General features: G+C 48.2%; 1 protein-coding gene and 1 pseudogene across 5 annotated transcripts in view; one reads left to right on the top strand and one right to left on the bottom strand.

Annotated features, from left to right (window-relative positions):
• Positions 1 to 27,944, top strand: part of DYSF (dysferlin) — a 515,016-nt gene that overhangs the window by 230,615 nt on the left and 256,457 nt on the right. For all 5 annotated transcript variants that reach the window (XM_063925289.1, XM_063925290.1, XM_063925288.1 and 2 more), the window contains 5 exons: positions 1,337 to 1,443; positions 18,841 to 19,033; positions 20,659 to 20,814; positions 23,034 to 23,165; positions 25,088 to 25,254. In XM_063925289.1, coding sequence (XP_063781359.1) covers positions 1,337 to 1,443; positions 18,841 to 19,033; positions 20,659 to 20,814; positions 23,034 to 23,165; positions 25,088 to 25,254 — 755 coding nt within the window. The remainder of the gene's footprint in view (positions 1 to 1,336; positions 1,444 to 18,840; positions 19,034 to 20,658; positions 20,815 to 23,033; positions 23,166 to 25,087; positions 25,255 to 27,944) is intronic.
• LOC134947132 (5S ribosomal RNA) lies at positions 2,189 to 2,307 on the bottom strand (annotated as a pseudogene).

The raw sequence follows: 27,944 nt of genomic DNA, 5'->3' as shown, positions 1-27,944 counted from the left end.
ATGTGTCACTCCTGCCAGCACCCTCCTATGTCACTCCAGCCAGCTCTCCCATGTGTCACTACTTCCAGCACCCTCCTGTCAGTCCAACCAGCTCTCCCACGTGTCACTACTTCCAGCACCCTCCTGTCAGTCCAACCAGCTCTTCCATGTGTCATTCCTGCCAACACCCTCCTGTCACTCCAGCCAGCTCTCCTATGTGTCATTCCTGCCAACACCCTCCTGTCACTCCAGCCAGCTCTCCCATGTGTCACTCCTGCCAACACCCTCCTGTCACTCCAGCCAGCTCTCCCATGTGTCACTCCTGCCAACACCCTCCTGTCACTCCAGCCAGCTCTCCTATGTGTCATTCCTGCCAACACCCTCCTGTCACTCCAGCCAGCTCTCCCATGTGTCACTCCTGCCAACACCCTCCTGTCACTCCAGCCAGCTCTCCCATGTGTCACTCCTGCCAACACCCTCCTGTCACTCCAGCCAGCTCTCCCATGTGTCACTCCTGCTACCACCCTCCTATGTCACTCCAGCCAGCTCTCCCATGTGTCACTACTTCCAGCACCCTCCCGCGTCACTCCTGCCAGGACCCTCCTGTGTCTCTCCAGCCAGCTTTGCCATGTGTCACTCTAGCCCACCCTCATGTATCACTACAGCTCCCTCCATCAACTCGTGCCCTTGCAGCAGTCCCTAATGTGTCCTCTGTTTGCTTGTGGATGTCTCACCTCTAGTATCTGGCTCCTTCAGTTTTCAGTCCCTGTAGTGCTGCTGCGTGTCTGGCTGGAGTGCAGCGGTTTCTGTGTCTGTTGTGGTCACATGATTTAGAGTGTTGGGAGCCACATTTGAATAAAGAAAGAGCCACATGCGGCTCAAGAGCCACAGGTTGGCTACCGCTGGTGTAGGGCATTTGCATAAACCTGCAGATGGGCGACCGCTGATATTTCTTTTCACACGATACAGTGGAAACTGTGAGCTGGGAGCTTTTCTGCCATACCTGTAATCCTGTCTGTCTAATGATTAATATAGGTAAGATCTGTGTGTGTTGGTTTGGATTTATATTTCATATTTATTGGTTTTGCAGTTACTACTACTACTCATACCCTCCAACATTTTACACATAAAAATCGTACAGATTAGGAAAGGGGGAGTGGCCATGGGTAAAGGGGACGTGGCCATGCCCCCTTTCCCATATTTTCAATGGGAATTTGGAGAGTCAAAAAATCGGTACAGTTCATAAAAAAAAGGTACTGTACCTGGCAAAAAGGTACAGTTGGAGGGTATGAATTACTACAACCAGAGAGTAGCGTACTGTGTGATATGGATTGCGCACATTTCTTCTGTCTTACAGGAAAATAACTTGGAAAGCGTCCACCTTGCTGTTAAATCAAAGAGTTCTACGTATGAGCTGGATTCTCTGGTCACACGTCTGATCGATGAAGTCATCAGTGACTGCAGGTACATTTAGCCGCCTGGTCGCAGCCATTTACACCGGACAGGGCAGTGCGAGTTGTCTAGATGTATTTCAGAGAATGAAAGATAGGATTTCGCAAGGGCAAGAAACAGAAGCGACTATGCGTCTTTTCTGGGGCACACTTTGGTTTATGTTGATATTATTTAAAATTTAACTTTTATTACATTACACTTAAAAGGAGAGGAACAGACGTGAGCATCCAAATATTTTGTCAAAAAGACAAGATTAGATGATGACTTAATATAAAAGCGAAAATATGCTTTTCCTTGTGTAGCGTAAAGCTTCATCCATGTATTGGGAAATATTTAATAGGAAAGAATGCTCACTTAGGCTCAGGATATACTCCAATATTGGGGGTAATTCCAAGTTGATTGCAGCAGGAAATTTTTTAGCAGTTGGGCAAAACCATGTGCACTGCAGGGGGGGCAGATATAACATGTGCAGAGAGATAGATTTGGGTGTGGTGAGTTCAATCTGCAATCTAAATTGCAGTGTAAAAATAAAGCAGCCAGTATTTACCCTGCACAGAAACAAAATAACCCACCCAAATCTAACTCTCTCTGCAAATGTTATATCTGCCCCCCCTGCAGTGCAAATGGTTTTGCCCAACTGCTAAAAAATATCCTGCTGCGATCAACTTGGAATTACCCCCATTGTGTGCAATCTCAATTGAGTATATGGTCTTGGGTTATCAGGGTGTCAGAATCAGTGCTGTGTGAAAGAGTAAAATACCTACAGTACCTAGTACTCCCTGGTGGTCTCCCATCCAGGTACTGACCGGGCCCGACAGTGCATAGCTTCCAAGAGCAGACAAGATTGGGCATGCCCAGTGTGGTATGACCATAGGTCAGTACAGTCCAACACACAACATAGATCTGAACATACAAACAAACATTAAATGAGAGGCTTAAATTGAGTGCAACACATTCCATCTCTGTGAAGCTGAAGAGAAGCGGATTGCTAGGAGTTGTATATATATTCTTTATATACATAGAGATATATTATTGGGTGACACTAAGAATTTATTTGCTGAAAAATAAGAATTTACTTACCGATAATTCTATTTCTCATAGTCCGTAGTGGATGCTGGGACTCCGTAAGGACCATGGGGAATAGCGGCTCCGCAGGAGACTGGGCACAAAAGTAAAAGCTTGAACTAGCTGGTGTGCACTGGCTCCTCCCCCTATGACACTCCTCCAAGCCTCAGTTAGGATACTGTGCCCGGACGAGCGTACATAATAAGGAAGGATATTGAATCCCGGGTAAGACTCATACCAGCCACACCAATCACACCGTACAACCTGTGATCTGAACCCAGTTAACAGTATGATAAACGAAGGAGCCTCTGAAAAGATGGCTCACAACAAAAATAACCCGAATTTTGTAACAATAACTATATACAAGTATTGCAGACAATCCGCACTTGGGATGGGCGCCCAGCATCCACTACGGACTATGAGAAATAGAATTATCGGTAAGTAAATTCTTATTTTCTCTAACGTCCTAAGTGGATGCTGGGACTCCGTAAGGACCATGGGGATTATACCAAAGCTCCCAAACGGGCGGGAGAGTGCGGATGACTCTGCAGCACCGAATGAGAGAACTCCAGGTCCTCCTCAGCCAGGGTATCAAATTTGTAGAATTTAGCAAACGTGTTTGCCCCTGACCAAGTAGCTGCTCGGCAAAGTTGTAAAGCCGAGACCCCTCGGGCAGCCCAAGATGAGCCTACCTTCCTTGTGGAATGGGCTTTTACAGATTTTGGATGTGGCAGGCCTGCCACAGAATGCGCAAGCTGAATTGTACTACAAATCCAACGAGCAATCGTCTGCTTAGAAGCAGGAGCACCCAGCTTGTTGGGTGCATACAGGATAAACAGCGAGTCAGATTTCCTGACTCCAGCCGTCCTGGAAATATATATTTTGAGGGCCCTGACTACGTCCAGTAACTTGGAGTCCTCCAAGTCCCTAGTAGCCGCAGGCACCACAATAGGCTGGTTCACGTGAAATGCTGAAACCACCTTTGGGAGAAATTGAGGACGAGTCCTCAATTCTGCCCTATCTGTGTGAAAAATCAGGTAAGGGCTTTTATAAGATAAAGCCGCCAATTCTGAGACACGCCTGGCTGAAGCCAGGGCTAACAGCATTACCACCTTCCATGTGAGATATTTTAATTCCACAGTGGTGAGTGGTTCAAACCAATGTGATTTTAGGAACCCCAAAACCACATTGAGATCCCAAGGTGCCACCGGGGGCACAAAAGGAGGCTGTATATGCAGTACCCCTTTGACAAACGTCTGGACTTCAGGCACTGAAGCCAGTTCTTTTTGGAAGAAAATCGACAGGGCCGAAATTTGAACCTTAATGGACCCTAATTTTAGGCCCATAGACAGTCCTGTTTGCAGGAAATGTAGGAAGCGACCCAGTTGAAATTCCTCTGTAGGGGCCTCTTTGGCCTCACACCACGCAACATATTTTCGCCAAATGCGGTGATAATGTTTTGCGGTTACATCCTTCCTGGCCTTTATCAGGGTAGGGATGACTTCTTCTGGAATGCCTTTTTCCTTCAGGATCCGGCGTTCATCCACCATGCCGTCAAACGCAGCCGCGGTAAGTCTTGGAACAGACAAGGTCCCTGCTGGAGCAGGTCCTTTCTTAGAGGTAGAGGCCACGGGTCCTCCGTGAGCATCTCTTGAAGTTCCGGGTACCAAGTCCTTCTTGGCCAATCCGGAACCACGAGTATAGTTCTTACTCCTCTCCTTTTTATGATTCTCAGTACTTTTGGTATGAGAGGCAGAGGAGGGAACACATACACTGACTGGTACACCCATGGTGTTACCAGAGCGTCCACCGCTATTGCCTGAGGGTCCCTTGACCTGGCGCAATATCTGTCTAGTTTTTTGTTGAGACGGGACGCCATCATGTCCACCTTTGGTTTTTCCCAACGGTTTACCATCTCTTGGAAGACTTCTGGATGAAGTCCCCACTCCCCCGGGTGAAGGTCGTGTCTGCTGAGGAAGTCCGCTTCCCAGTTGTCCACTCCCGGAATGAACACTGCTGACAGTGCTATCACATGATTCTCCGCCCAGCGAAGAATCCTTGCAGCTTCTGCCATCGCCCTCCTGCTTCTCGTGCCGCCCTGTCTGTTTACGTGGGCGACTGACGTGATGTTGTCCGATTGGATCAATACCGCCTGACCCTGAAGCAGGGGTTTTGCTTGACTTAGGGCATTGTAAATGGCCCTTAGTTCCAGAATGTTTATATGAAGAGATGTTTCCATGCTTGACCACAAGCCCTGGAAATTTTGTCCCTGTGTGACTGCTCCCCAGCCTCTCAGGCTGGCATCTGTGGTCACCAGGATCCAATCCTGAATGCCGAATCTGCGGCCCTCTAGTAGATGAGCACTCTGCAGCCACCACAGAAGAGACACCCTTGTCCTTGGCGACAGGGTTATCCGCTGATGCATTTGAAGATGCGATCCGGACCATTTGTCCAGAAGATCCCACTGAAACGTTCTTGCATGGAATCTTCCAAATGGAATCGCTTCGTAAGAAGCCACCATTTTTCCCAGGACCCTCGTGCACTGATGCACTGACACCTGGCCTGGTTTTAGGAGATTCCTGACTAGCTCGGATAACTCCCTGGCCTTCTCCTCTGGGAGAAACACCTTTTTCTGGACTGTGTCCAGAATCATTCCTAGGAACAGGAGACGTGTCGTTGGAATCAGCTGCGATTTTGGAATATTTAGGATCCACCCGTGCTGACGTAACACTAACTGAGATAGTGCTACTCCGACTTCTAACTGTTCCCTGGACCTTGCCCTTATCAGGAGATCGTCCAAGTAAGGGATAATTAAAACGCCTTTTCTTCGAAGAAGAATCATCATTTCGGCCATTACCTTGGTAAAGACCCGAGGTGCCGTGGACAACCCAAACGGCAGCGTCTGAAACTGATAATGACAGTTTTGTACTACAAACCTGAGGTACCCTTGGTGAGAAGGGTAAATTGGGACGTGGAGATAAGCATCTTTGATGTCCAGAGACACCATATAGTCCCCTTCTTCCAGGTTTGCTATCACTGCTCTGAGTGACTCCATCTTGAATTTGAACCTCTTTATGTAAGTGTTCAAGGATTTTAGATTTAAAATTGGTCTCACCGAGCCGTCCGGCTTCGATACCACAAACAGCGTGGAATAATACCCCTTTCCCTGTTGTAGGAGAGGTACCTTGATTATCACCTGCTGGGAATACAGCTTGTGAATGGCTTCCAAAACTGCCTCCCTGTCGGAGGGAGACTTTGGTAGAGCAGACTTCAGGAACCGGCGAGGGGGAGACGTCTCGAATTCCAGTTTGTACCCCTGTGATACTACCTGCAGAATCCAGGGGTCCACTTGCGAGTGAGCCCACTGCGCGTTGAAATTTTTGAGACGGGCCCCCACCGTGTCCGAGTCCGCTTGTAAAGCCCCAGCGTCATGCTGAAGACTTGGCAGAAGCAGAGGAGGGCTTCTGCTCCTGGGAAGAGGCTGCCTGGTGCAGTCTTTTTCCTCTTCCTCTGCCCCGGGGCAGAAATGAGTGGCCTTTTGCCCGCCTGTACTTATGGGAACGAAAGGACTGAGTTTGAAAAGACGGTGTCTTTTTCTGCTGAGAGGTGACCTGGGGTAAAAAGGTGGACTTTCCGGCCGTTGCCGTGGCCACCAGGTCCGATAGACCGGCCCCAAATAACTCCTCTCCTTTAAACGGCAATACTTCCATATGTCGTTTGGAATCCGCATCCCCTGACCACTGTCGCGTCCATAACGCTCTTCTGGCCGAAATGGACATAGCACTCACTCTTGATGCCAGGGTGCAAATATCCCTCTGTGCATCACGCATATATAGTAATGCATCCTTCAAATGCTCTATAGTCAGTAATATACTGTCCCTATCCAGGGTATCAATATTTTCAGTCAGGGAATCCGACCACGCCACTCCAGCACTGCACATCCAGGCTGATGCGATTGCTGGTCGCAGTATAACACCAGTATGTGTGTATATACCCTTCAGGATATTTTCCAGCCTTCTATCCGCTGGTTCTTTGAGGGCGGCCGTATCAGGAGACGGTAACGCTACTTGTTTAGATAAACGTGTGAGCGCTTTATCTACTTTAGGGGGTGTTTCCCAACGCGCCCTAACCTCTGGCGGGAAAGGGTATAGTGCCAATAATTTATTAGAAATTAGCACTTTTTTATCGGGGGAAACCCACGCTTTATCACACACCTCATTTAATTCATCTGACTCAGGGAAAGCTACTGGTAGTTTTTTCACTCCCCACATAATACCCTTCTTTGTGGTACTTGTAGTGTCAGAAATGTTCAATGCCTCCTTCATTGCCGTGATCATGTAACGTGTGGCCCTACTGGACATTACGTTTGTCTCCTCACCGTCGACACTGGACTCAGTATCCGTGTCTGGGTCTGTGTCGACCCACTGAGGTAACGGGCGTTTTATCGCCCCTGACGGTGTCTGAGACGCCTGGACAGGCACTAATTGATTTGTCGGCTGTCTCATGCCGTCAACAGTTTTTTGTAAAGTGCTGACATTGTCACTTAGTTCTTTAAATACAACCATCCAGTCAGGTGTCGACTCCCTAGGGGGTGACATCACTAATACAGGCAATTGCTCTGCTTCCACATCATTTTCCTCCTCATACATGTCGACACAATCGTACCGACACCCAGCACACACACAGGGAATGCTCTGATAGAGGACAGGACCCCACTAGCCCTTTGGGGAGACAGAGGGAGAGTTTGCCAGCACACACCAGAGCGCTATATATATATATAGGGATAACCTTATATAAGTGTTACTCCCTTTTATAGCTGCTGTTTATAATTTAGCTGCCAATAGTGCCCCCCCTCTCTCGTTTTTACCCTGATTCTGTAGGGACTGCAGGGGAGAGTCAGGGAGCCGTCCTTCCAGCGGAACTGTGAGGGAAAATGGCGCTTGTGTGCTGAGGAGATAGGCTCCGCCCCTTCACGACGGCCTTATCTCCCGCTTTTTTCTGGAAAACTGGCAGGGGTTAAATACATCCATATAGCCCAGGAGCTATATGTGATGTATTTCTTTTGCCATCCTAAGGTATTTTTGTTTTTATTGCGTCTCAGGGCGCTCCCCCCCAGCGCCCTGCACCCTCAGTGACCGGAGTGTGAAGTGTGCTGAGAGCAATGGCGCACAGCTGCAGTGCTGTGCGCTACCTTAGTTGAAGACAGGAACGTCTTCTGCCGCCGATTTCACCGGACCTCTTCGTTCTTCTGGCTCTGTAAGGGGGCCGGCGGCGCGGCTCCGGGACCCATCCAGGCTGAACCTGTGATCGTCCCTCTGGAGCTAATGTCCAGTAGCCTAAGAAGCCCAATCCACTCTGCAGTCAGGTGAGTTCGCTTCTTCTCCCCTTAGTCCCACGATGCAGTGAGCCTGTTGCCAGCAGGACTCACTGAAAATAAAAAAACCTAAAATAAACTTTTACTCTAAGCAGCTCAGGAGAGCCACCTAGCATGCACCCTTCTCGTTCGGGCACAAAAATCTAACTGAGGCTTGGAGGAGGGTCATAGGGGGAGGAGCCAGTGCACACCAGCTAGTTCAAGCTTTTACTTTTGTGCCCAGTCTCCTGCGGAGCCGCTATTCCCCATGGTCCTTACGGAGTCCCAGCATCCACTTAGGACGTTAGAGAAATATAGATAGTTAGAGATTTATGTATAATATGGATAGGGAGCCAGGTCCTGAATTCCTATGACTTCTACTTTTCTGTCATCTGTGTATGTATGGAATGACAGAGGGTGGGATGTACTAAAGGGAAAATTTAGTAAAACCCCGGCCGCCGGGTTTTCGACGCTGAGGGTATTGCCATCTTTTTATGGCGGTACCATATAGAAGCCTATGGGTTTTTTACCGCATCCCACCGCCTCTGCCGCCCCGCACCGCTCAGGCCGATCCCCGCCGGCAAACCTGTGTGCAGACAGCCCATGGTCCCGGAAACCCAAACTCCTCCTTCGCCAGCAACACAGCCTGAAGTCCTTCCGGCTGCAGGGAGGAGGAGGAGGAACAAGATACTGACTGGTGACATCACCTCCCAAGGCTGTCACCGCATTGCGATGTTAATCGCATATGTTAGTACATATGCGATTAGTATTACTGCGGTGGGCGGCGATGTGTTTTAATACATCCCGCCCAGAATGAGAGAGTGGTCGGAAATAGATATTGGCTCTAAGCAAGAATAGGGGGAGCCCTTCTGCTGTCCTTAGGAGTCAGTGAAATAAAGTTCTGTTATATGGTGCATCACAGAACCTATTGTGACTCACAGGATGAGAGACTGGTCCAGAATATGTAGTTATGTACTATTGTTTACAAAAAAATGTTCGTCCAAGGAGGCAGAATTTAATGACAGACAATATGTATATTGGAGGTTGAACGATAAAGAGAGTAATTGCAATCTGTCCTTGTCTCGTAGTATTATACAAATAGATCTGTAGACTGCGCCAGAAATCTATAATTGCAGCCTGCTCCTGTCTGTGGTATAAAATCACTCTCATTCACAGCATGTGGCTGCAAATAATGGGGGTAATTCAGACTGCATCGCTGCAGCGGCAGAACGCCGTGGGTGGGGCGCGGTCCGGACAACGCAGGCATGTCCGGACCATTGGGGGGGGGGGGGGGGGGGGGCAGGCGGGCCGCGGCGGCTGCGTGACATCACACGCAGCCGCTGCGACCCGGGACGTGGCCGGTAGCTCCCTGCCAGAGTGCAGGGAGCTACTCACCGGGTACAAAAAGCTTTTGCACCCGTGCGGGTGGTGGTGGGGGGGGGGGGTGGGATCAGAGCCGGACATGTGGGGCAGACTAGCCCTGTGCTGGGCGTCCCCCTGCATATGTCTGAGAAAATGATCGTAGATGTGCTACGATCAGATCTGAATTAGGCCCAATGATCACAGCAGGTAATATCCTGTCAGATTATTTATTAAGGTGGTATTTTGTCCACACAATCTATATCTGTCGCAGATTGAACAATGAAGCAATAGAAGCATATAATGTATAATGTTTTCAGCTTAGCATATACCCACATGGGTGAAAAACGATTATATACATTTGTATTAGTTTAGAATATAAAGTAGCATATTTAGTCAGGTTATTTATTAACCGCAATTACAGATTGGGATAATTTAAGGGTAAGATAAGCAGGTACGCGGTTAACATTCCGCTCGTCGGGATCCCGGCTGTCTCAATACTGACGCCAGTATCCCGACGGTGGTACTATACTTCCGCCGGAATACCGGCAAGGTAGGTGATTCCACCTCTGGGGATGTCCACGGCACCCATTGAGGGAGAATAAAAGCTGTGGTGAGCAAAGCAAAGCTCGCCACCGAGCCCTGCAAGGGGCTTTGTTGCGCTTGGCCCCCTGCCGGCATTCTAGTGCCCGGGATGCCGATGTCTGTATACTGACATTCGGCATTCCGAGCGGCGGGGTCACATACCGATCCTGATAAGCGCATATGTCTGGCAATTGCTGGTAATTACCGTACTTTGTAGTGTCCAGTCACAGTGCCTCCATTCATTGGTGGTCAGTGTGAGGTGGAAGGGGAGATCCTGAGACCACGGATTGGGTACGCGGTCAGCATACCGCTCGTCTGGATCCCGGATGTCACAATACCGCCACCGGTATCCCGACTGGGTTACCATACCGCCACCGGTTTATTGGCGAGGTAGGTGATTTCTCTTCTGTGGGTGTCCACGACACAAGGGGCTTTGTTGCGCATTCCACTGCTCGGGATACCGATGACAGTATACTGACATTCGGTATCCCGGGCAGTGGTATAACATACTGATCCCTATGGATTGGTATACTCACAGCCTTGGTAAGGAGCTTAGCCTGGAGCGGGGTGCCAGTGTCAGCGTTCCACGTGACCGGATCTTCAGACTCCGGACCCGGAAGTGACACACGTGTCATTCAGTACATTTGATCACCTGGTCGCCTGTATTTCAGAGAATATCTTAGCTGGAACAGATGTACAGTATCCTGGACTTGCCTATGTTAATAGGTTACATGGAGGTGTGTGTGTGTGGGGGGGGAGGGGGGGTTTACAAAGCATGGACAGAGAACTTAAGTGGAGAGAGGTAAAAGGGCAGATTTATCAAGTCGTGGTAGAGATAAATTACCAACCCATCAGCTCCTAACTGCCGTGTTACAGGCTGCATTTGAAAAATGACAGCTGATTGGTTGGTACTTTATCTCTCTCCATTCTCCAAGCTTTGATAAATCCCCTCCCCCTCGGTTTTACCAAAGTGCAGTCTGCTCTTTTTGTTTTTCCTTCTGTCTCTGAACCAGGCGGTATCTCCAGGGCCGGCGACAGGGGGGGTCAAAGGGGACACCTGTACCGGGCCCCAAGGATCAGAGGGGCCCCAAGTATATGCCTCATAGTGTCCGGCAGGGATGTGAGCAGGGAATCATCATGGAGTTATTGGGGAGAGACCGACTGTGGTGTGTGTGGGGGAGGAAGGAGAGAGATAAATATTTAAATATCTGTATACTGTAGATATAGCGCATCAAATTCCGTTGCTCTGAGGGGGCCCCAGAGATATCACTGTACCGGGCCCCAAAATGTCTGTTGCCGGCCCTGGGTATCTCTAGGTGACAGTCTCCGTGTCACATACAAGGTGACGTCCCCTGTAATCCAGTGCAGTGCATGTCCTCTGGATGCATTCAGATTGATATTAGGATTCTGCATATGGGAAATGTGTGGGTGACTCTAGGGGCAGGGGCTCCACATAACTCTCAGTCTCAGATTTAGGGCTCGTGTTTCAGTGTTATAGTAAAGGAAATGTCTGCCGTCTCCTCCAAATACCAGAATGGGCCTGCGCCAAGGGCTGTTTCCTACTCAGCAGCCGGTGGAGATACAGGTTCTCTCAACTGAACCTTGATGACAATGTGATCAAAGAAATATTCTCCGGCACTAATATGGTTACCTTATGTTATACTGTATCCTTGAATATATCAGGCTCAAAATAGGATTTTAATTACCTACTGGTAAATCCTTTTCTCGTAGTCTGCAGGGGATACTGGGAATCCATTTAGTGCCATGGGGTATAGACAGGTCCACTAGGAGCCATGGGCACTACAGAAGCCTGATAGTGTGCGCTGGCTCCTCCCTCTATGCCCCTCCCACCAGACCCAGTCAAGGAAAGTGTGTCCGAGGAGACGAACATACTTTGAGAGAAAGATATAGAAAAGGAAAGTGGTAAGAATTTGAACCAGCACAACCAGAACGAGTGGAAAGCCATGCTAACCAAACTTGCAAACAGGGACAGCAACAGCTGAACCAAACAATATTACTGAACCAAGTAACAGAGCAGGAATAACGAAGCACCGGGCGGGCGCCCAGTATCCCCTACGGACTACGAGAAAAGGATTTACCAGTAGGTAATTGAAATCCTATTTTCTCTTACATCCTAGGGGATACTGGGAATCCATTTAGTACCAAGGGGAAGTACCAAAGCTCGCAAACCGGGTGGGAGAGTGCTGAGTTTCCTGCAGGACTGATTGCCCAAACTGAAAGTCCTTAGAGGCCAAAGTATCGAACTTGTAAAATTTAGCAAACGTGTTTGAACCCAACCAAGCAGCTGCTCGGCAGAGCTGTAAAGCCGAGACACCCCGGGCAGCCAGAGGAACCCACCGACCTAGTAGAGTGGGCTTGAACAGATTTTGGAATCGGCAAACCTGCCATGGAATAAGCATGCTGGATAGTTAGCCGGATCCATTGCGCAATGGACTGCTTTGAAGCAGGACACCCAATTTTATTGGGATCAATTAGAACGAACAGCGAGTGCGATTTTCTGTGATGAGCTGTTCTCTTCACATAGACCTTCAAAGCCCTTATGACATCCAACGACTTTGAAGTAGCAGAGGTGTCCGTAACAGCCGGAACCACAATAGGTTGGTTGATGTGAAACGCGGACACCACCTTAGTTAGAAATTGCTGACGAGTCCTGAGTTCAGCTCTGTCCTCATGGAAAATTAAGTAGGGGCTCTTGTGAGACAATGCCCCTAGCTCCGACACACGTCTTGCTGAAGCCAAGGCCAACAGTGTGACGGTCTTCCACGTAAGGTACTTTACGTCTACCTCCTGCAACGGTTCAAACCAGTCCGATTGAAGGAACTGCAGTACCAAATTGAGATCCCAAGGTGCCGTAGGAGGCACAAAGGGAGGCTGGTAAGTGCAGAACACCTTTTAAGAATGTCTGGGCCTCAGGGAGAGAAGCCAATTGTTTTTGAAAGAAAATAGACAAGGCTGAAATCTGAACTTTAATGTAGCCTAGGCGTAGGCTCACGTCAACTCTCGACTGCAGAAAAAAGCAGAAAACGTCCCAGATGAAATTCCACCGCAGAATATTGTCTGCTCTCACACCAAGAGACATATTTCTTCCAAATACGATGGTAATGTTTAGACGTTACCCCTTTTCTGGCTTGGATCATAGTCGGGATGACCTTGTCAGGAATCTCTCTCCTGGCTAGAATCAACCGTTCAGCTTCCATGCCGTTAAACGTAGCCGTGGTAAGACTTGTTAGACGAATGGATAGATCCTCTTGAAGAGGCAGAGACTTGATAGATCCTCTTGAAGAGGCAGAGGCCACGGATCTTCGATCAGCATCTCGTGGCCAGTCCGGAGCAATGAGGATTGCTTGAACCTTTTCCCTTTTTATTCTTTTTAGAATTCTTGGGATCAGAGGAATGGGAGGAAACAAGTACACCAGCTGGTAGACCCACGTAGTTGTCAGGGCGTCTACCGCTACTGCCTGTGGGTCCCTCGATCTGAAACAATACCGCTTGAGCTTCTTGTTGAGTCGAGAGGCCATCATGTCAATTTGTGGATACCCCCACCGACATGTTAACCACTGGAACACCTCCGGGTGAAGGCCCCATTCCACCGGGTGCAGATCACGTCTGCTGAGGAAGTCTGCTTCCCAGTTGTCTACTCCCAGAATCAAGATCGTCGACAACGCCACGGTGTGTTTTTCCGCCCAGAGGAGAATTCTTGACACCTCTGACATTGCGGCTCTGCTTTTCGTTCCGCCCTGTCGGTTTATGTACGTCACTGCCGTCACATTGTCCGACTGGACCTGAATGGCCTGATTCTGAAGAAGAGATGAGACCTGCATATGGGCATTGTGGATAGCCCTGAGTTCCAGGATGTTTATTGGAAGGACGACTTACTGACTTGACCATCTTCCCTGAAACTGCACCTGCTGGGTAAGTGCTCCCCAACCTCTGAGGCTTGCGTCTGTGGTTAGCAGAATCCAATTCTGAATCCCGAATCTCCGACCCTTGACTTGGTGAGAAGTCTGTAGCCACCACAGGAGGGAGATCCTGGCTTTCGGTGACAGATCAATCCTCTGGTGCATGTGAATATGCAATCCGGACCATTTGTCCAACAGATCTAGCTGGAAGGGCCTCGCATTAAACCTTCCATACTGAATCGCTTCGTAAGAAGCCACCATTTTCCCCAGAAGGCGTATGCAGAGATGTACTGAGATTCGGGTCGGCTTCAAGACGGCCCAAACCATCGACTGGATTTCCAATGCCTTTTCCAAGGGAAGGAATACTTTCTGAGACTGTGTCCAGTATCATTCCCAGGAACTGAAGCCTCTGCGTTGGTTCTAGGTGAGATTTTGGCAGGTTCAGAATCCACCCATGATCCAGGAGTAGTCTGGTTGAGAAGGCAATGTTCTCCAACAGCTGTTTCCTGGACGGTGCCTTTATCAGAAGATCGTCCAAGTACGGAACCATGTTCACTCCCTGTCTGCGGAGCCACATCATCATCTCAGCCATCACTTTGGTGAACACCCTCGGTGCCGTGGAGAGACCAAATGGCAGGGCCTGATACTGGTAGTGGTAGTCCAAACCGTAGATAAGCCTGATGAGGCGGCCAGATCGGAATGTGAAGGTACGCATCCTTGACATCCAGAGACGCTAGGAATTCCCCCTCCTCCAGACCTGAGATTACCGCTCTCAATGACTCCATCTTGAATTTGAACACTCGTAAGTACGGGTTCAATGACTTGAGGTTCAGAATCGGCCTTACCGAACCGTCCGGTTTTGGTACTAAAACAAGCTGGAACAGTAACCCTTGTTGTGTAGATGAGGTGGAACTGGAATAATGGCCTGGGTCTGTAACAGTTTTTGAATGGCGTTGTGTAAGTTTACTCTCATCTCTTGTGAAACTGGTAAGCCTTATTTGAAGAATCTGTGAGGAGGGAGCTCCTGGAACTCCAGTCTGTAGCCCTGGTATATAAGGTCTACGACCCAGGAATCCTGGCTCGAACCTGTCCAGATGTGACTGAAGAATTTTAGCCGGGCTCCCATCCTCATGTCTTCGAGGCATCGCTGTCCAACGTCATGTGGAAGGTTTTGAGGAAGCAGAGCCTGAGCCCTGTTCCTGTGAACCAGCAATTGCTGGTTTGCGTGGTTTACCTCTAGCACCTCTGGCGGCAGTAGAAGAACCTCTGGCCTTGCCCTTAAATTTGGCAGTCTGAGAGGACTGTAGATTAGGTCCTGAGTAGGCCTTCCTTGCTGGCGGAGCTGCAGAAGGTAGATATGTGGACTTACCGGCAGTAACTCGGGAGATCCATTTGTTGAGTTCATCTCCAAATAAATAAGGCCTCTCCTGTGAAGGGTAGGCCTTCCACTCCTTTCCTGGAGTCCGCGTCAGCAGTCCACTGACGAAGCCATAATCCACTGCGTGCTGACACTGCCATAGCTGTAGTGCGTGCATTAAGCAAACCTATTCTTTTATGGCTTCCACCATAAAGTTTGCAGAGTCTTGTATATGTTGCAGGAGCAAAATAATTTCCTCTTGAGGTAAGGTGTCTAACACCTCAAGTAAATTACCTGACCATTTAGCAATGTCTCTTGCAATCCACCCAGATGCTATAGTGGGTTTCTGGGCCATCCCGGCAGCAGTATACAAAGATTTTAGTGTAGTCTCAATCTTGCGATCAGCCGCATCTTTTAGGGAGGCTGCACCAGGCACAGGCAGTACAATTTTACGTGAGAGCCTGGAGACTAATGCATCCACTATCGGTGGATTTTCCCATTTTTTTCTATCCTCAGGAGGAAAAGGAAAAGATGATAACAACCGCCTGGGAATTTGAAATTTCTTATCTGGATTAACTCACGGTTCTTCAAACAGGGTATTTAGTTCCTTTGATACAGGAAAAGTGGCTGAGGATTTTTTCTTAATATTAAAGTAAGATTCCTCATTCTCCTCTGTCGGATTCCTCACTCTCCTCTGTCACCTTATCAGGGATATTTAGAACTTCTCTGATAGCATCTATGAGAGCCTCTACACCCTGTGACAGAGTACTCTCCCCTACCTCTGTGTCCACCTCACCTTCCACCATTTGTGACCCTTCATCAGAGTCAACTCAGAATGCAGTATATGGGCCAAGGTACATTTTTGCAGACAAATGGTAGAAGACTGAGACGCTGGTCTGGGTACTGAGTCCTTTTTTATAAACTCATCCATAGACTGCCTTAAGTATTGCGTCTCTTTCTCATTACGAGATAATTTAGTAGAGATTGTGGAAATCATTCCCCTAATGGAATCCAGCCATGCTGGTTCTGCCCCACTAGCCTGGGAAGGAATACTACACTGAGTACACACTGGTGAACTCCCTGGAGAAGAGGAACACTGTGCCTTACATGAAACACACTCTTTGCCTGACATACTGCAGTAGTGACAGCACACACACAGGAAAAGGTTAAAAGCACAATTAACCCACAAAGAGCCCTTCCAGAGAGACACAGAGAGAGTATGGAACCAGCACACCGCACCCTTATCACTAATGGCAAGCTTAGCCGGGTTGCAGACTAAGTACCTAGATTAGGGACTTCGTACACTAGTAATCGCTCCTCCCCCCCTGCTATGTTTCCCCCCGCCCCGGTACTGCTGAGGTAAACTGGAGGCTTTCCGGAGGAGCTGCGCGTCCAGGTCAGTCAGCGCCTGTGTCAGCTGCAGTAGGGAAAATGGCTCTGGTGAGCTGCTGGGTCCGCTCATAGTGAAGCCCCGCCCCTTCAATGGCGCGCGGTCTTCCTGCTCTTCTTTATACTGGCATTATGTGTCTGGATGCATAAAATGGAGACAGACTCCCTTTTTGGCTGTGTTGCCTGTCTGGGAACTGTGTACACAACAGTGTACTTAGTCAGGAGACTCGGCCACCCCGCGTAGAAGCCGTGCGTCTCCCTACCCTCATGCCGCCATAATGGTTAGCGGGTCGCCGGCTTAGTACTCACCACTCTTCAATCTTCTGGCTCTGTTAGGGGTGGTGGCGTGCTGCGGGAATGTACACTCGCTGTGGTGGAGCTTGCGAGTAGCTCCATCAGGAGCTAGCGTCCTGTCAGCGGGGAACGGGACCATTAACCCTTAGTGGGGTTGGGCCGTCTCCCCCTCCCCTTAAGTCCCACAAAGCATGCAGGCTGGTACCATCCAGTCCTGCCTGAAAATAACAAATTTAGAAAATAAATGCAGAAAACTCTTCAGGAGTTTTCAGAGACGTGACCGGCTCCTACGGGCACATTTTCTAAACTGAGTCTGGTAGGAGGGGCATAGAGGGAGGAGCCAGCACACACAATCAAACTTCTATAGTGCCCATGACTCCTAAAACCCGTCTATACCCCATGGCACTAAATGGATTCCCAGTATCCCCTAGGACGTAAGAGAAATATGTTCTGTGTCTACAAGAATGTGTATATGGTGATTGCAGCCCCTTACATAAATGTGAGCTGTGCATATGGGTTCGGTATGTATTACCGGTGGACGGGATGCCGGCTGTCCATATCCCGTCACAATGCCGACAGCGCAGCAAATGCTAAGTGTCCACTTGTGGGCTCTCTATGGGCTCAGTGGCTCTCTGCGCTCACCAAAGGATCTATTCCCACTCTATGGGTGTCGTGGACACACACGAGTGGGAATAGCCCTGGTGCGCCGGAATTCCAGCTGGCGGCATTGTCGGCTGTCAGGATTTCGCCGTCGATATCCTGAACGCTGGGATCCTGACCGCCGGCAAATTACCTGTATCCTATGCATACAGTAGGAATGCCCAACCAATGTACAGTATTCTAGGAAATATCATTCCTTATTTAAAGTTTGAAAAAGTTGGACGAAGCAGGTTGAACCCATATACAAAAAAGTATATTGTCATGGAAAAGGACATTAAGGGGTAATTTACTAAATGATGTTGTCCATAGCAACCAATCAGATGCAGTTTATCATTTCTCTATTGCCTTTTAGAAAATGACAGACAGCATATGATTGGTTGCTATAGGCAACATTACCAATTCTCTGTGTTAGAAGTTTTAGCAAAGTTACCACTCAGCATGCTAAAAGATTGAACTTTCTCACTAATAAAGACAATAAATTGCATATAAAACAAAGGAAATTATAATAAATTCACAGTACAGATGTGTCCTCTTACATCTTTGCTCCATGCGCTACAAGTCACGTTACACATAACGCTTGAGTGCCGTATGACTCAGTAGCGCTGAACGTCTTTTTGGCATTTTTTTTTGCAGAAATGCGTCTTAGATGCACAGTATTGTAATAGGATGCATGGGCAGTTTCAGCTGATTAAAATGATATGCAGAATGTCTATATTCTGTGTGTGACTGCGGCTGTATTTGCATATAAAATGCTATGCTACAGTGTATTCCTGGAAAACACAGTAACGTGGCATTTCGTATGTGGATTGAGCTGCTATTACACACAGAATATAGGCATGCAGCATATCATTTTAATCAGCAGAAGCTGCTCGTGCGCCCTATTACATAACTGTATGTCTAAGACACATTTTCACAGGAAAAAAACACAAAAAAGACGCTTGGCGCTACGGAGTCCCACCACGGCATGGCGCGACTTCAAGGGCTGTTTAGCGTGACTGCAGCAAAGATGCAAGAGGACACATCTGTATTACAAAGTAAAAAAAAAATAACAACAATAATTTCATAGAAATACGTAAAGCATAACATAAAAATCCAATCCTCAAGTTTGCTTCGTGTTTCACGTCGCCTGTCCGCTTCCTTGGGCAGTTTGGAGTCATTCATAGAGGAAATGTGACAGAGGGAAGATGTTTGCGGCTGCACTGCTAACTTCCTGAACATTTTAACAGCCTTGATTTCAACAATGTATTGAATCCAGGAGAAAGCTAGAATAACAGTAATACGTAATTGGGTTCTACTCCCAGAATGCTCCGTCGTTAGCGTCTGAAGACACCGAACAGTTTCAAGTTCATAATCTTACCCCATAAAAACGTTTGCTGCTCCTGACTGTTACCCTGTATAATGTTTTATTGCTTTCCTTCTGTGTACAGCCATCCACTGCCGGATATTCCCTCCATAACCGGAACCACTCATCTCGATCTTTATCTGTTCCGCTTCCGCCGGACCAATCTGGACCAGATAATCCAGTGTGCCCAGAAATTAAAGATGGAAGAGTGTGACTTGATGGACGTGATAGAGCAGGCTGAGGACTGGCTCCTGAGACTTAAAGCCATGGCCGAGGAGGTATCCGCTTGTACTAACTATATATATATATATATATATATATATATATATACAGCGGGCAGATAATGAGGTGCACTTGTGCAGTGTGCTTACAAAGTATTATATAGTAGGCAGAAGCCAGTCAGTAGAATCTATCCACCACCTTGATAAATGAAGTAGGCGGGAAGAAGTAAGATCTGTAGATAAGAGAGAAAGGGGTTTACGTAATGGGGTGCAAGTTACGTAAATCTGAGCAATTTCTGCAATCTTGGCTTCAGATTTAAAGCAGCAATAATTCTAAATGCTAAACCAGTCTGGTCTTGTGTTTTTAATTGTTTCCGCTTTAAATCTACAGCCGAAATTGTTCCGCTTCACACAACTTCCACCCAACTATCCACTCCCCCCATACATCCTTCAGGAGGGGGTCTTTAAATTAATGCATAGAAATACAACCCCGTGGTTTAAATAAAAAAAATAGAACACTGCCCCCGAACCAGCCCCTGTGACATTTGGGATCCCCAGCACTCCGTATCACTCCCTCTTCCAGCATAACGAGTAATGCTCACAGTACCCCTTCATTTCCTGAGTGTTGGTTGAGCAGTTTGAGTCCTACCATTGGCGAACATGGACATTGTAATAGGCTGCACCGATATCCCCTGCCCTGGAACTGTCCTTTGGTGGGGCAGCTGCATCCGAACCGGGCAGAGTATCCTATACATTCCAGTCAAATCACTTCCTGGCACATCCATGAGATCTGGTAGTTAACCCAGATGTCAGTAGCTTCACCGGGACCCACTGCCACTGCCAGGGAGCTATCATTTGCAATTGGATGTAATATAAAACCTTACGGACTAAGCATACTACAGAATCATTTAATAATCTGCGAAAATATACATATATCTCAATTGGACGCGTCAAATGCACTCACGGTAATGAAGGACAATTAGAAACACATTTCGCTGACACATGAGTCAGGGGTTGTTAAAAATTGTAAAAAATTTGGAAATTGGGCGATTATTAAAAATCAGTGGCACCGCTGCAATGCTGAGCGGAGTCCAAGACCCAGTCGGCTTCCTACACAAATACGCTAGGAAGCCCGGAATACGCCATAAACATTTTATTTTACAGCGAAGCGCAGATACCGTGCTTTGATGCTCTGCTGCTTCTGAATGTGTCTCAATTATCCAGGTCTGTGTGATATTAATTCCTAAAGAAACAACATTATTAACAGCCAAGAGCTCGCCAGTTCCACCCACGTGCGGCTGGTTCGTAGTTTGCGGTGGCGCTAGGTCACCCCGGACAGGAATATCCGTAGAAGGCTCTGTAGGATGATCTCCAGTTCAGTGGTTTCCAGGATCTTACAGGTCACATCTGGGGTTAAGGGTAGGTGGTCCCCTAACCTTTGCCAAGTGTGTCCATCAGCAAGGCCTCAGATGAAGCTCAGTTCTTCTGGCCTCCTCCAGCATTTCCATCCCTGGCAATCGCTCCGATGTGTTGTGTGTTCAGTCCTTTGTACAGATATTACTAAACATTAATGATGCCTGTCTAGGTTGTGGTTCTTTTTCCATCATTTTCCAATTTTCAGCTGTATTTTGTTATGTGTGTGTTGGAAGGCAGCACTAATACTTTGCGAATCCACATTGCAGCCGCAGAACAGCCTGCCAGATATAGTGATTTGGATGTTACAAGGAGACAAGCGTGTGGCTTATTACAGAATGCCAGCCCACCAGGTCCTTTTCTCCAGGAACGGGTCCAAGTGCTGCGGCAGGAACTGCGGGAAACTTCAGACGATATTTCTGAAAGTATGTACCCCCCATCCCCTCATTTGCAAGCTCTGGGCAGGAGTGCACTGTCAGGGGTCAGTGCTGACTGTACTACAGGCTGGATTGGATGTGACTGAGATCAGAACCAGAATCACAGCAGAATGTTCCTGTGTCAGGTTCCTAAATCCATGAAAAGACATTTCTTCTTTGGGTTTCATAGGGCTCCACGGGGAGAACATCGAAGATTCTAGACAAGAGAAAAAGATACAGAGCTGCCAATATTTGCTGATTATACGGTTTACTTTAAACTGGTGCATTTCTCAGTTATATGACTATAGCACTATGGGGTCTATTTGCTAACGCTTGGATGGAGATAAAGTGGACGTAGTCAAAGTGCCAGCCAATCAGCTGATATCTGTCATTTTTCAAACCCAGCCTGTGACATGGCAACTAGGAGCTGATTGGCTGTTACTTTTCTCTGTCCACTTTATCTCCAGCCAAGTCGTAGTAAATATGTTACAGTTGCTGACAGTCCCCGTGTTTAAAGCTAATTTTCTTCAGAGTTTTCCCCTGACAGTGGGCCTGATTCAGTGCTAATATTCCGGAGTTGAGCGATTATTTGCAGCACCAAGTTACCTTAGCGATGCTGATCGTAGTAAGGATTTCACTAATTAATTGACAGTCCGGGACCATTTGGGGATGGTTATGAGGAGCGGTGGTAAAACCCAGGTGTGTCGTGACCGCTTTCAGGGTGTGCCTCATTCTGCGCGACTTTAGGGTCAGATGGTTGATTATGGAAGGCTCTGCGACTGCCGCTGCATGTTGTACACAGTTCCCGGGATCTGCGGAACAGCCGGTGGACGTCTCGGTACACTTCCATTAGCATTAGGCAGGAGGCGTCTATTGACACCAGACGCCTCCTGTGCATTTGCATATAAGCTGTACGGCTTTCTTGCAGCTGTGCAGTATTGTACAAGTTTGAATTAGGCCCAGCATCAGAAATGGACCTTTACCCGTACAATTAATTTTTAACTGTTTGTGAATTGATGGTTTATGAACATACTAAAAGTTTCTGTACTTCTTCCTCTGCGACTCAGTAGAGCGTCTATCAGGAGCCTGCAGGGGGCGGTGTAGAGACAAGGAAAAATTTTGACATGTGCGTTAGGTTTAGTGGTTAGGGTTAGTGATTAGGGTAGGGGTCAGGCATAGTATTAAAATGAGTTGTTGACATTATGACCTTGAACCTGTTGTCTGTAGACATAATCTACGGAAGCCTAGTGGGGACATCATAGCCTTTGTAGCTCTCCATTATCAGAGGTGAAGTTGCAGGATGGTTAGTGATGAGTTCATGCACACAACCTGCTGTAACAGCCGCCCAGGGTCTGCAGTCGCAGCCTGTGAGACCATAAGCTCTGGTGCCATAGGGGGTCATTCTGAGTTGATCGCTCACTAGCAGTTTTTAGCAGCCGTGCAAACGCTATGCCGCCGCCCTCTGGGAGTGTATTTTAGCTTAGCAGAAGTGCGAACGATTGCATCGCAGAGCGGCTACAAAAAAATATTGTGCAGTTTCTGAGTAGCTTCAGACCTACTCAGCGCTTGCGATCACTTCAGACCATTCAGTTCCGGATTTGACGTCACAAACACGCCCTGCGTTCTCCCAGCCACGCCTGCGTTTTTTTTGGCACGCCTGCGTTTTTTTGAGCACTTCCTGAAAACGGTCAGTTGATACCAAGAAACGCCCACTACATGTCAATCACTCTGCGGCCGCCAGTGCGATTGAAAAGCTTCGCTAGACCTTGTGTGAAAATACATTGGCTGTTGTGAAAGTACGTCGCGCGTGTGCACTGCGCCGCATACGCAGAAGTGTTGTTTTTTTCCTTAATCGCAGAGCAGCGAACATTTTCAGCTAGCGATCAACTCGGAATGACCCCCATAGTCTGTGCCGTTCCCACCCTCCGCTCCTGTTATACAGGACCCAGCAACTCTATAGGAAAGTCTTAGGAGTATATTTACTAAAGTGCGGGTTTAAAGAAGTGGAGATGTTGCTCGTAGCAACCAATCAGATTCTAGCTATTATTTTCTAGAAGGTGCTGGATAAATCTGATTGGATACTTGGGGCAACATCTCTAGTTCTATAAACCTGCACTCTAGTAAATATACCCCCTATAGCCCCCTCCAGCAAACCACATTCAGAATATAAAGAACATGTTACAACTTGTGACTGTGACCTCTTCTGTCCACGATCTTCTTATTTTCAGTTTCCACAAGAAGGAATCCAAGGGTCGAAGATGCCAGCGCAGCTGCGGGTACAACTATGGATGGGGCTGGCCGTGGACCAGAAGGAGTTCAATCAGTTTGCTCAGGGGAAGCTGTCCGTCTTTGCAGAAACTGTGAGTTAGCACCAGGTGGAGTGTTGGGAAGCACTCATCGACCGCCGGGATCCCGAGGGAGTAACAAACCCGACGTCGATATACCGACGACCTTCATCCCGAACGCTCGGACAGCGGGACTCTCTGCCGGTCCTGCTGCGGGGCAGGGTGGGGGAGTGGCTTGGGGGGGGGGGGTTAGGTTTAGGCAGCAGCAGGGGTTAGGGTCAGGGTGCAGCCACGGGAAGGTTACGGTTAGGGACCAGGGCTCGGAAGTTTAGGCACACAGAAGGGGAGGTTAGGGTTAGAGACCCAGCAGGGAGGGTTAGGCGGCACCACCGGGGAGGGTTAGGTTTAGGCATCACATGGGAGGGTTAGGTGGCTTAATGAGGGGCTGTTGGGATTCTGATGGACGGATGCCGCTGTCGGTATACTGACCACCTGCATCCTGTCCATCGGTAACTCCTACTGAATCCAGATTGTTAAAGCAGTTTTCCATAGTAGTTACAGTATTGGAAACTGCGGCCTACTCCATCTGCATGCTCGACCCTTCAATAACATTGCTTCTACATTCGCTGCTACTGTATGTCCCGGACAGCCCTGGTGATTGGTTCTGTTCATATATTCCCATAGATAGGAACCAGCAGCCATTCAGTGTTCTCCTCTGCAGCTGTGTGAGATCACAGAGACATCAGAATGCCTAGAACAGGGATGGGGAACCTTCAGCCCTCCAGCTGTTGTTGAACTACACATCCCAGCATGCCCTGCAACAGTTTAGCATGGCCAAATTGGAAAGCTGTTGCAGGGCATGCTGGTATGTGTAGTTCATCATCAGCTGGAGGGCCAAAGTTACCCCATCCCTGGCCTAGAAGGAAGCTCGGTAGAGTAAATACCTCTCTCCACTCCAATCTATCCTCAATGCTGCTGCCCTGCTCACCAAGGGGTCTATTTACTAAGCTTTGGATGGAGATAAAGTACCAGCCAGTCAGCAACTACCTGGCATGTCGCAGGCTGGGTTTGAAAAATCCCCTTTCAGAATCCATTTCAAGCTTCTCACACTCACTTACAAAGCCCTCACCCTCTCCTCTCCCATTTATATCTCTGACCCTATCTCCCTTTACACTCCCACCCGTCCTCCTCACTCTGCTAATGCACGTCGACTCTCCTGTATTCTGATTACTTCCCCCCACTCCTACCTCCAAGATTTCTCACGTGCTGCTCCCTTTATCAGGAATTCCCTACCTCTCCCCCTCAGACTCTCCACCTCTCTACAAAACTCCATACGGGCTCTGAAGACCCACTTCTTCACCAAACCCAGCCAAATCTCATCCTAACCCTCTGTTCCACGCTCACTGTCTACCCCACCTGTGTCACCCCTGTCTGTCTACCCCTCCCCTTTAGAATGTAAGCTCTCACGAGCAGGGCCATCTTCCCTCATGTTCTTATCCTTTCTTACTTTAATAATCTTCAACTGCACCAAATCACGCAGTCTTCTGCCACCTGATACTTATCTTAATGTTATCTGCTGATGTAGCTATGTTATTTACCCTGTACTTGTCCTATATTGTCTTCTACTGTAAGTAACTGTTTTCCTGTTTGATTATTTGTTTATGTACTCTGTAATTGGGCGCTGTGGAACCCTTGTGGCACCATATAAATAAAGGATAATAATAATAAAAAGTTTCTGTGTGGAGGGTTTGCTGTGCCCCCATGTTTCTCCCATTGTTAAAATGAAGCCCCTTTACTGGCCAATCATTTGTAATTTTTCCAGTACATTGTCAAGTGTTTCCCTGTCTATTGTGGATTGGGTGATATTTATATACTGCAGGGAAATGACGGGACCAGAATCCGGCGCCGTATTCCATCTATAGTGCTAGTTTGAGTAATTGTATATTACACCGCACCATTACAGTACAGGAGGCTGACACTACCCCTTTGTCTTGTAGTATGAAAACCAGACCAAGCTGGCATTGGTAGGTAACTGGGGCACCACAGGGCTGACATACCCCAAGTACGCCGACATGACAGGGAAGATCAAGCTTCCAAAGGAAAGTTTCAAGCCTTCCAGCGGCTGGATGTGGGCCGGAGACTGGTTCATCAGCCCAGAGAAGACGTGAGTCCAGGCTGTAAATGGATTGAGTGTTTTTGTTTTGTGCTTGTGTAAAGGGCACGTCGTAGCTTTCCCGGGAAAACTTCAACATCCCAAATCCTCGGCAATTACCCTAATCAGCGTGTCAGAGCAGAGAGTGCTGGGCACCACTGTGCTGGCACATGCTGTCCGGCACTATCTGGGCTATGTGCAGTACCTGGCTGCTCTGCGAGGTCACATTCTTGGACGGGGCTGTGACATAATCCCGGTCTTTGTTTTCATACTATAATCGGCTGATAAATTGTACAGCTCAGTAATGTATCACAGACCCCGTCTGTTCTGTTTGCTGCAATTTACCAGTGAAATATTTTTCTAAGAGATTGAATCTCTTGGCATCGGAATATTCTGTATTTTCTTTTGTTGTTGGAGGGATACAAACATGAGGTTGCAGCAGTGTAACATCTACAGGTCTTATATGCAGTCTTTGCCCGACCAAGGTGTGTGCTGCCATGTCTCCATGTGCCCGTGTCTCGCAGCGACTCCGTACATTCACCTGTGCATTGGGTGCTGCTTTTATATTTCTCTAACGTCCTAAGTGGATGCTGGGGACTCCGTCAGGACCATGGGGTTTAGCGGCTCCGCAGGAGACAGGGCACAATAATAAAAGCTTTAGGATCAGGTGGTGTGCACTGGCTCCTCCCCCTATGACCCTCCTCCAAGCCCCAGTTAGATTTTTGTGCCCGGCCGAGAAGGGTGCAATCTAGGTGGCTCTCCTGAGCTGCTTAGAATAAAAGTTTAAGTTAGGTTTTTTATTTTCAGTGAGTCCTGCTGGCAACAGGCTCACTGCTACGAGGGACTTAGGGGAGAGAAGTAAACTCACCTGCGTGCAGGATGGATTTGCTTCTTAGGCTACTGGACACCATTAGCTCCAGAGGGAGTCGGAACACAGGTCTCACCCTGGGGTTCGTCCTGGAGCCGTGCCGCCGACCCCCCTTGCAGATGCCGAAGTTGAAGAGGTCCAGAAACAGGCGGCAGAAGAATTTCAGTCTTCATAAGGTAGCGCACAGCACTGCAGCTGTGCGCCATTGTTGTCAGCACACTTCATACCAGCGGTCACTGAGGGTGCAGGGCGCTGGGGGGGGGCGCCCTGGGCAGCAATGTATTATACCTTTTTTATGGCTAAAATACATCACATATAGCCCTTGAGGCTATATGGATGTATTTAACCCCTGCCAGATCTCACAAACTCCGGGAGAAGAGCCCGCCGTTTTAGGGGGCGGGGCCTATTCTCCTCAGCACACGGCGCCATTTTCCTGCTCAGCTCTGCTGTGAGGAAGGCTCCCAGGCTCTCCCCTGCACTGCACTACAGAAACAGGGTTAAAACAGAGAGGGGGGGCACTTATTTGGCGATATGATTACATATGTGAAAATGCTATAAGGGAAAACACTTGTATAAGGGGTTGTCCCTGTATAATTATAGCGTTTTTGGTGTGTGCTGGCAAACTCTCCCTCTGTCTCCCCAAAGGGCTAGTGGGGTCCTGTCCTCTATCAGAGCATTCCCTGTGTGTGTGCTGTGTGTCGGTACGTGTGTGTCGACATGTAGAAGGACGATGTTGGTGAGGAGGCGGAGCAAATTGCCTGTATTGGTGATGTCACTCTCTAGGGAGTCGACACCGGAATGGATGGCTTATTTAGGAATTACGTGATAATGTCAACACGATGCAAGGTCGGTTGACGACATGAGACGGCCGGCAAACAAATTAGTACCTTTCCAGGCGTCTCAGACACCGTCAGGGGCTTGTAAAAACGCCCATTTACCTCAGTTGGTCGACACAGACACGGACACTGACTTCAGTGTCGACTGTGAATAAACAAACGTATTTTCCTTTAGGGCCACACGTTACATGTTAAGGGCAATGAAGGAGGTGTTACATATTTCTGATACTACAAGTACCACAAATAAGGGTATTATGTAGGGTGGGAATAATCTACTTGTAGTTTTTCCTGAATCAGATAAATTAAAGGGTGTGATGATACGTGGGTTTCCTCCGATAGAAAATTATTGGAGGTATACCTTTTCCCGCCAGAAGTGAGGGCGAGTTGGGAAACACACCTTAGGGTGGATAAGGCGCTCACACGCTTATAAAAACAAGTGGCGTTACCGTCTCCAGATACGGCCGCCCTCAAGGAGCCAGCTGATAGGAAGCTGAAAAATATCCTAAAAAGTATATACACACATACTGGTGTTATACTACGACCAGCAATCGCCTCAGCCTGGATGTGCAGCGCTGGGGGGGCTTGGTCGGATTTCCTGACTGAAAATATTGATACCCTTGACAGGAACAATATTTTATTGACTATAGAGCATTTTAAGGATGCATTTCTATATATGCGAGATGCGCAGAGGGATATTTGCATTCTGACATCAAGAGTAGATGTGATGTCCATATCTGCCAGACGATGTTTATAGACACGACAGTGGTCAGGTGATGCAGATTCCAGACGGCACATGGAAGTATTGCCGTATAACGGGGCGGTCCATCGGACCTGGTGGCCATGGCAACAGCTGGAAAATCCACTTTTGTTACCCCAAGTCACATCTCAGCAGAAAAGGACACAGTCTTTTCAGTCTCAGTCCTTTCGTACCCATAAAGGCAGGCGGGCAAAAGGCCAGTCATATCTGCCCAGGGTTAGAGGAAAGGGAAGAAGACTGC

Source organism: Pseudophryne corroboree, chromosome 1 (genome assembly GCF_028390025.1).
Source record: "Pseudophryne corroboree isolate aPseCor3 chromosome 1, aPseCor3.hap2, whole genome shotgun sequence".
NCBI lineage: Eukaryota > Metazoa > Chordata > Amphibia > Anura > Myobatrachidae > Pseudophryne > Pseudophryne corroboree.
This window is presented reverse-complemented; position numbering and strand designations above follow the sequence as displayed.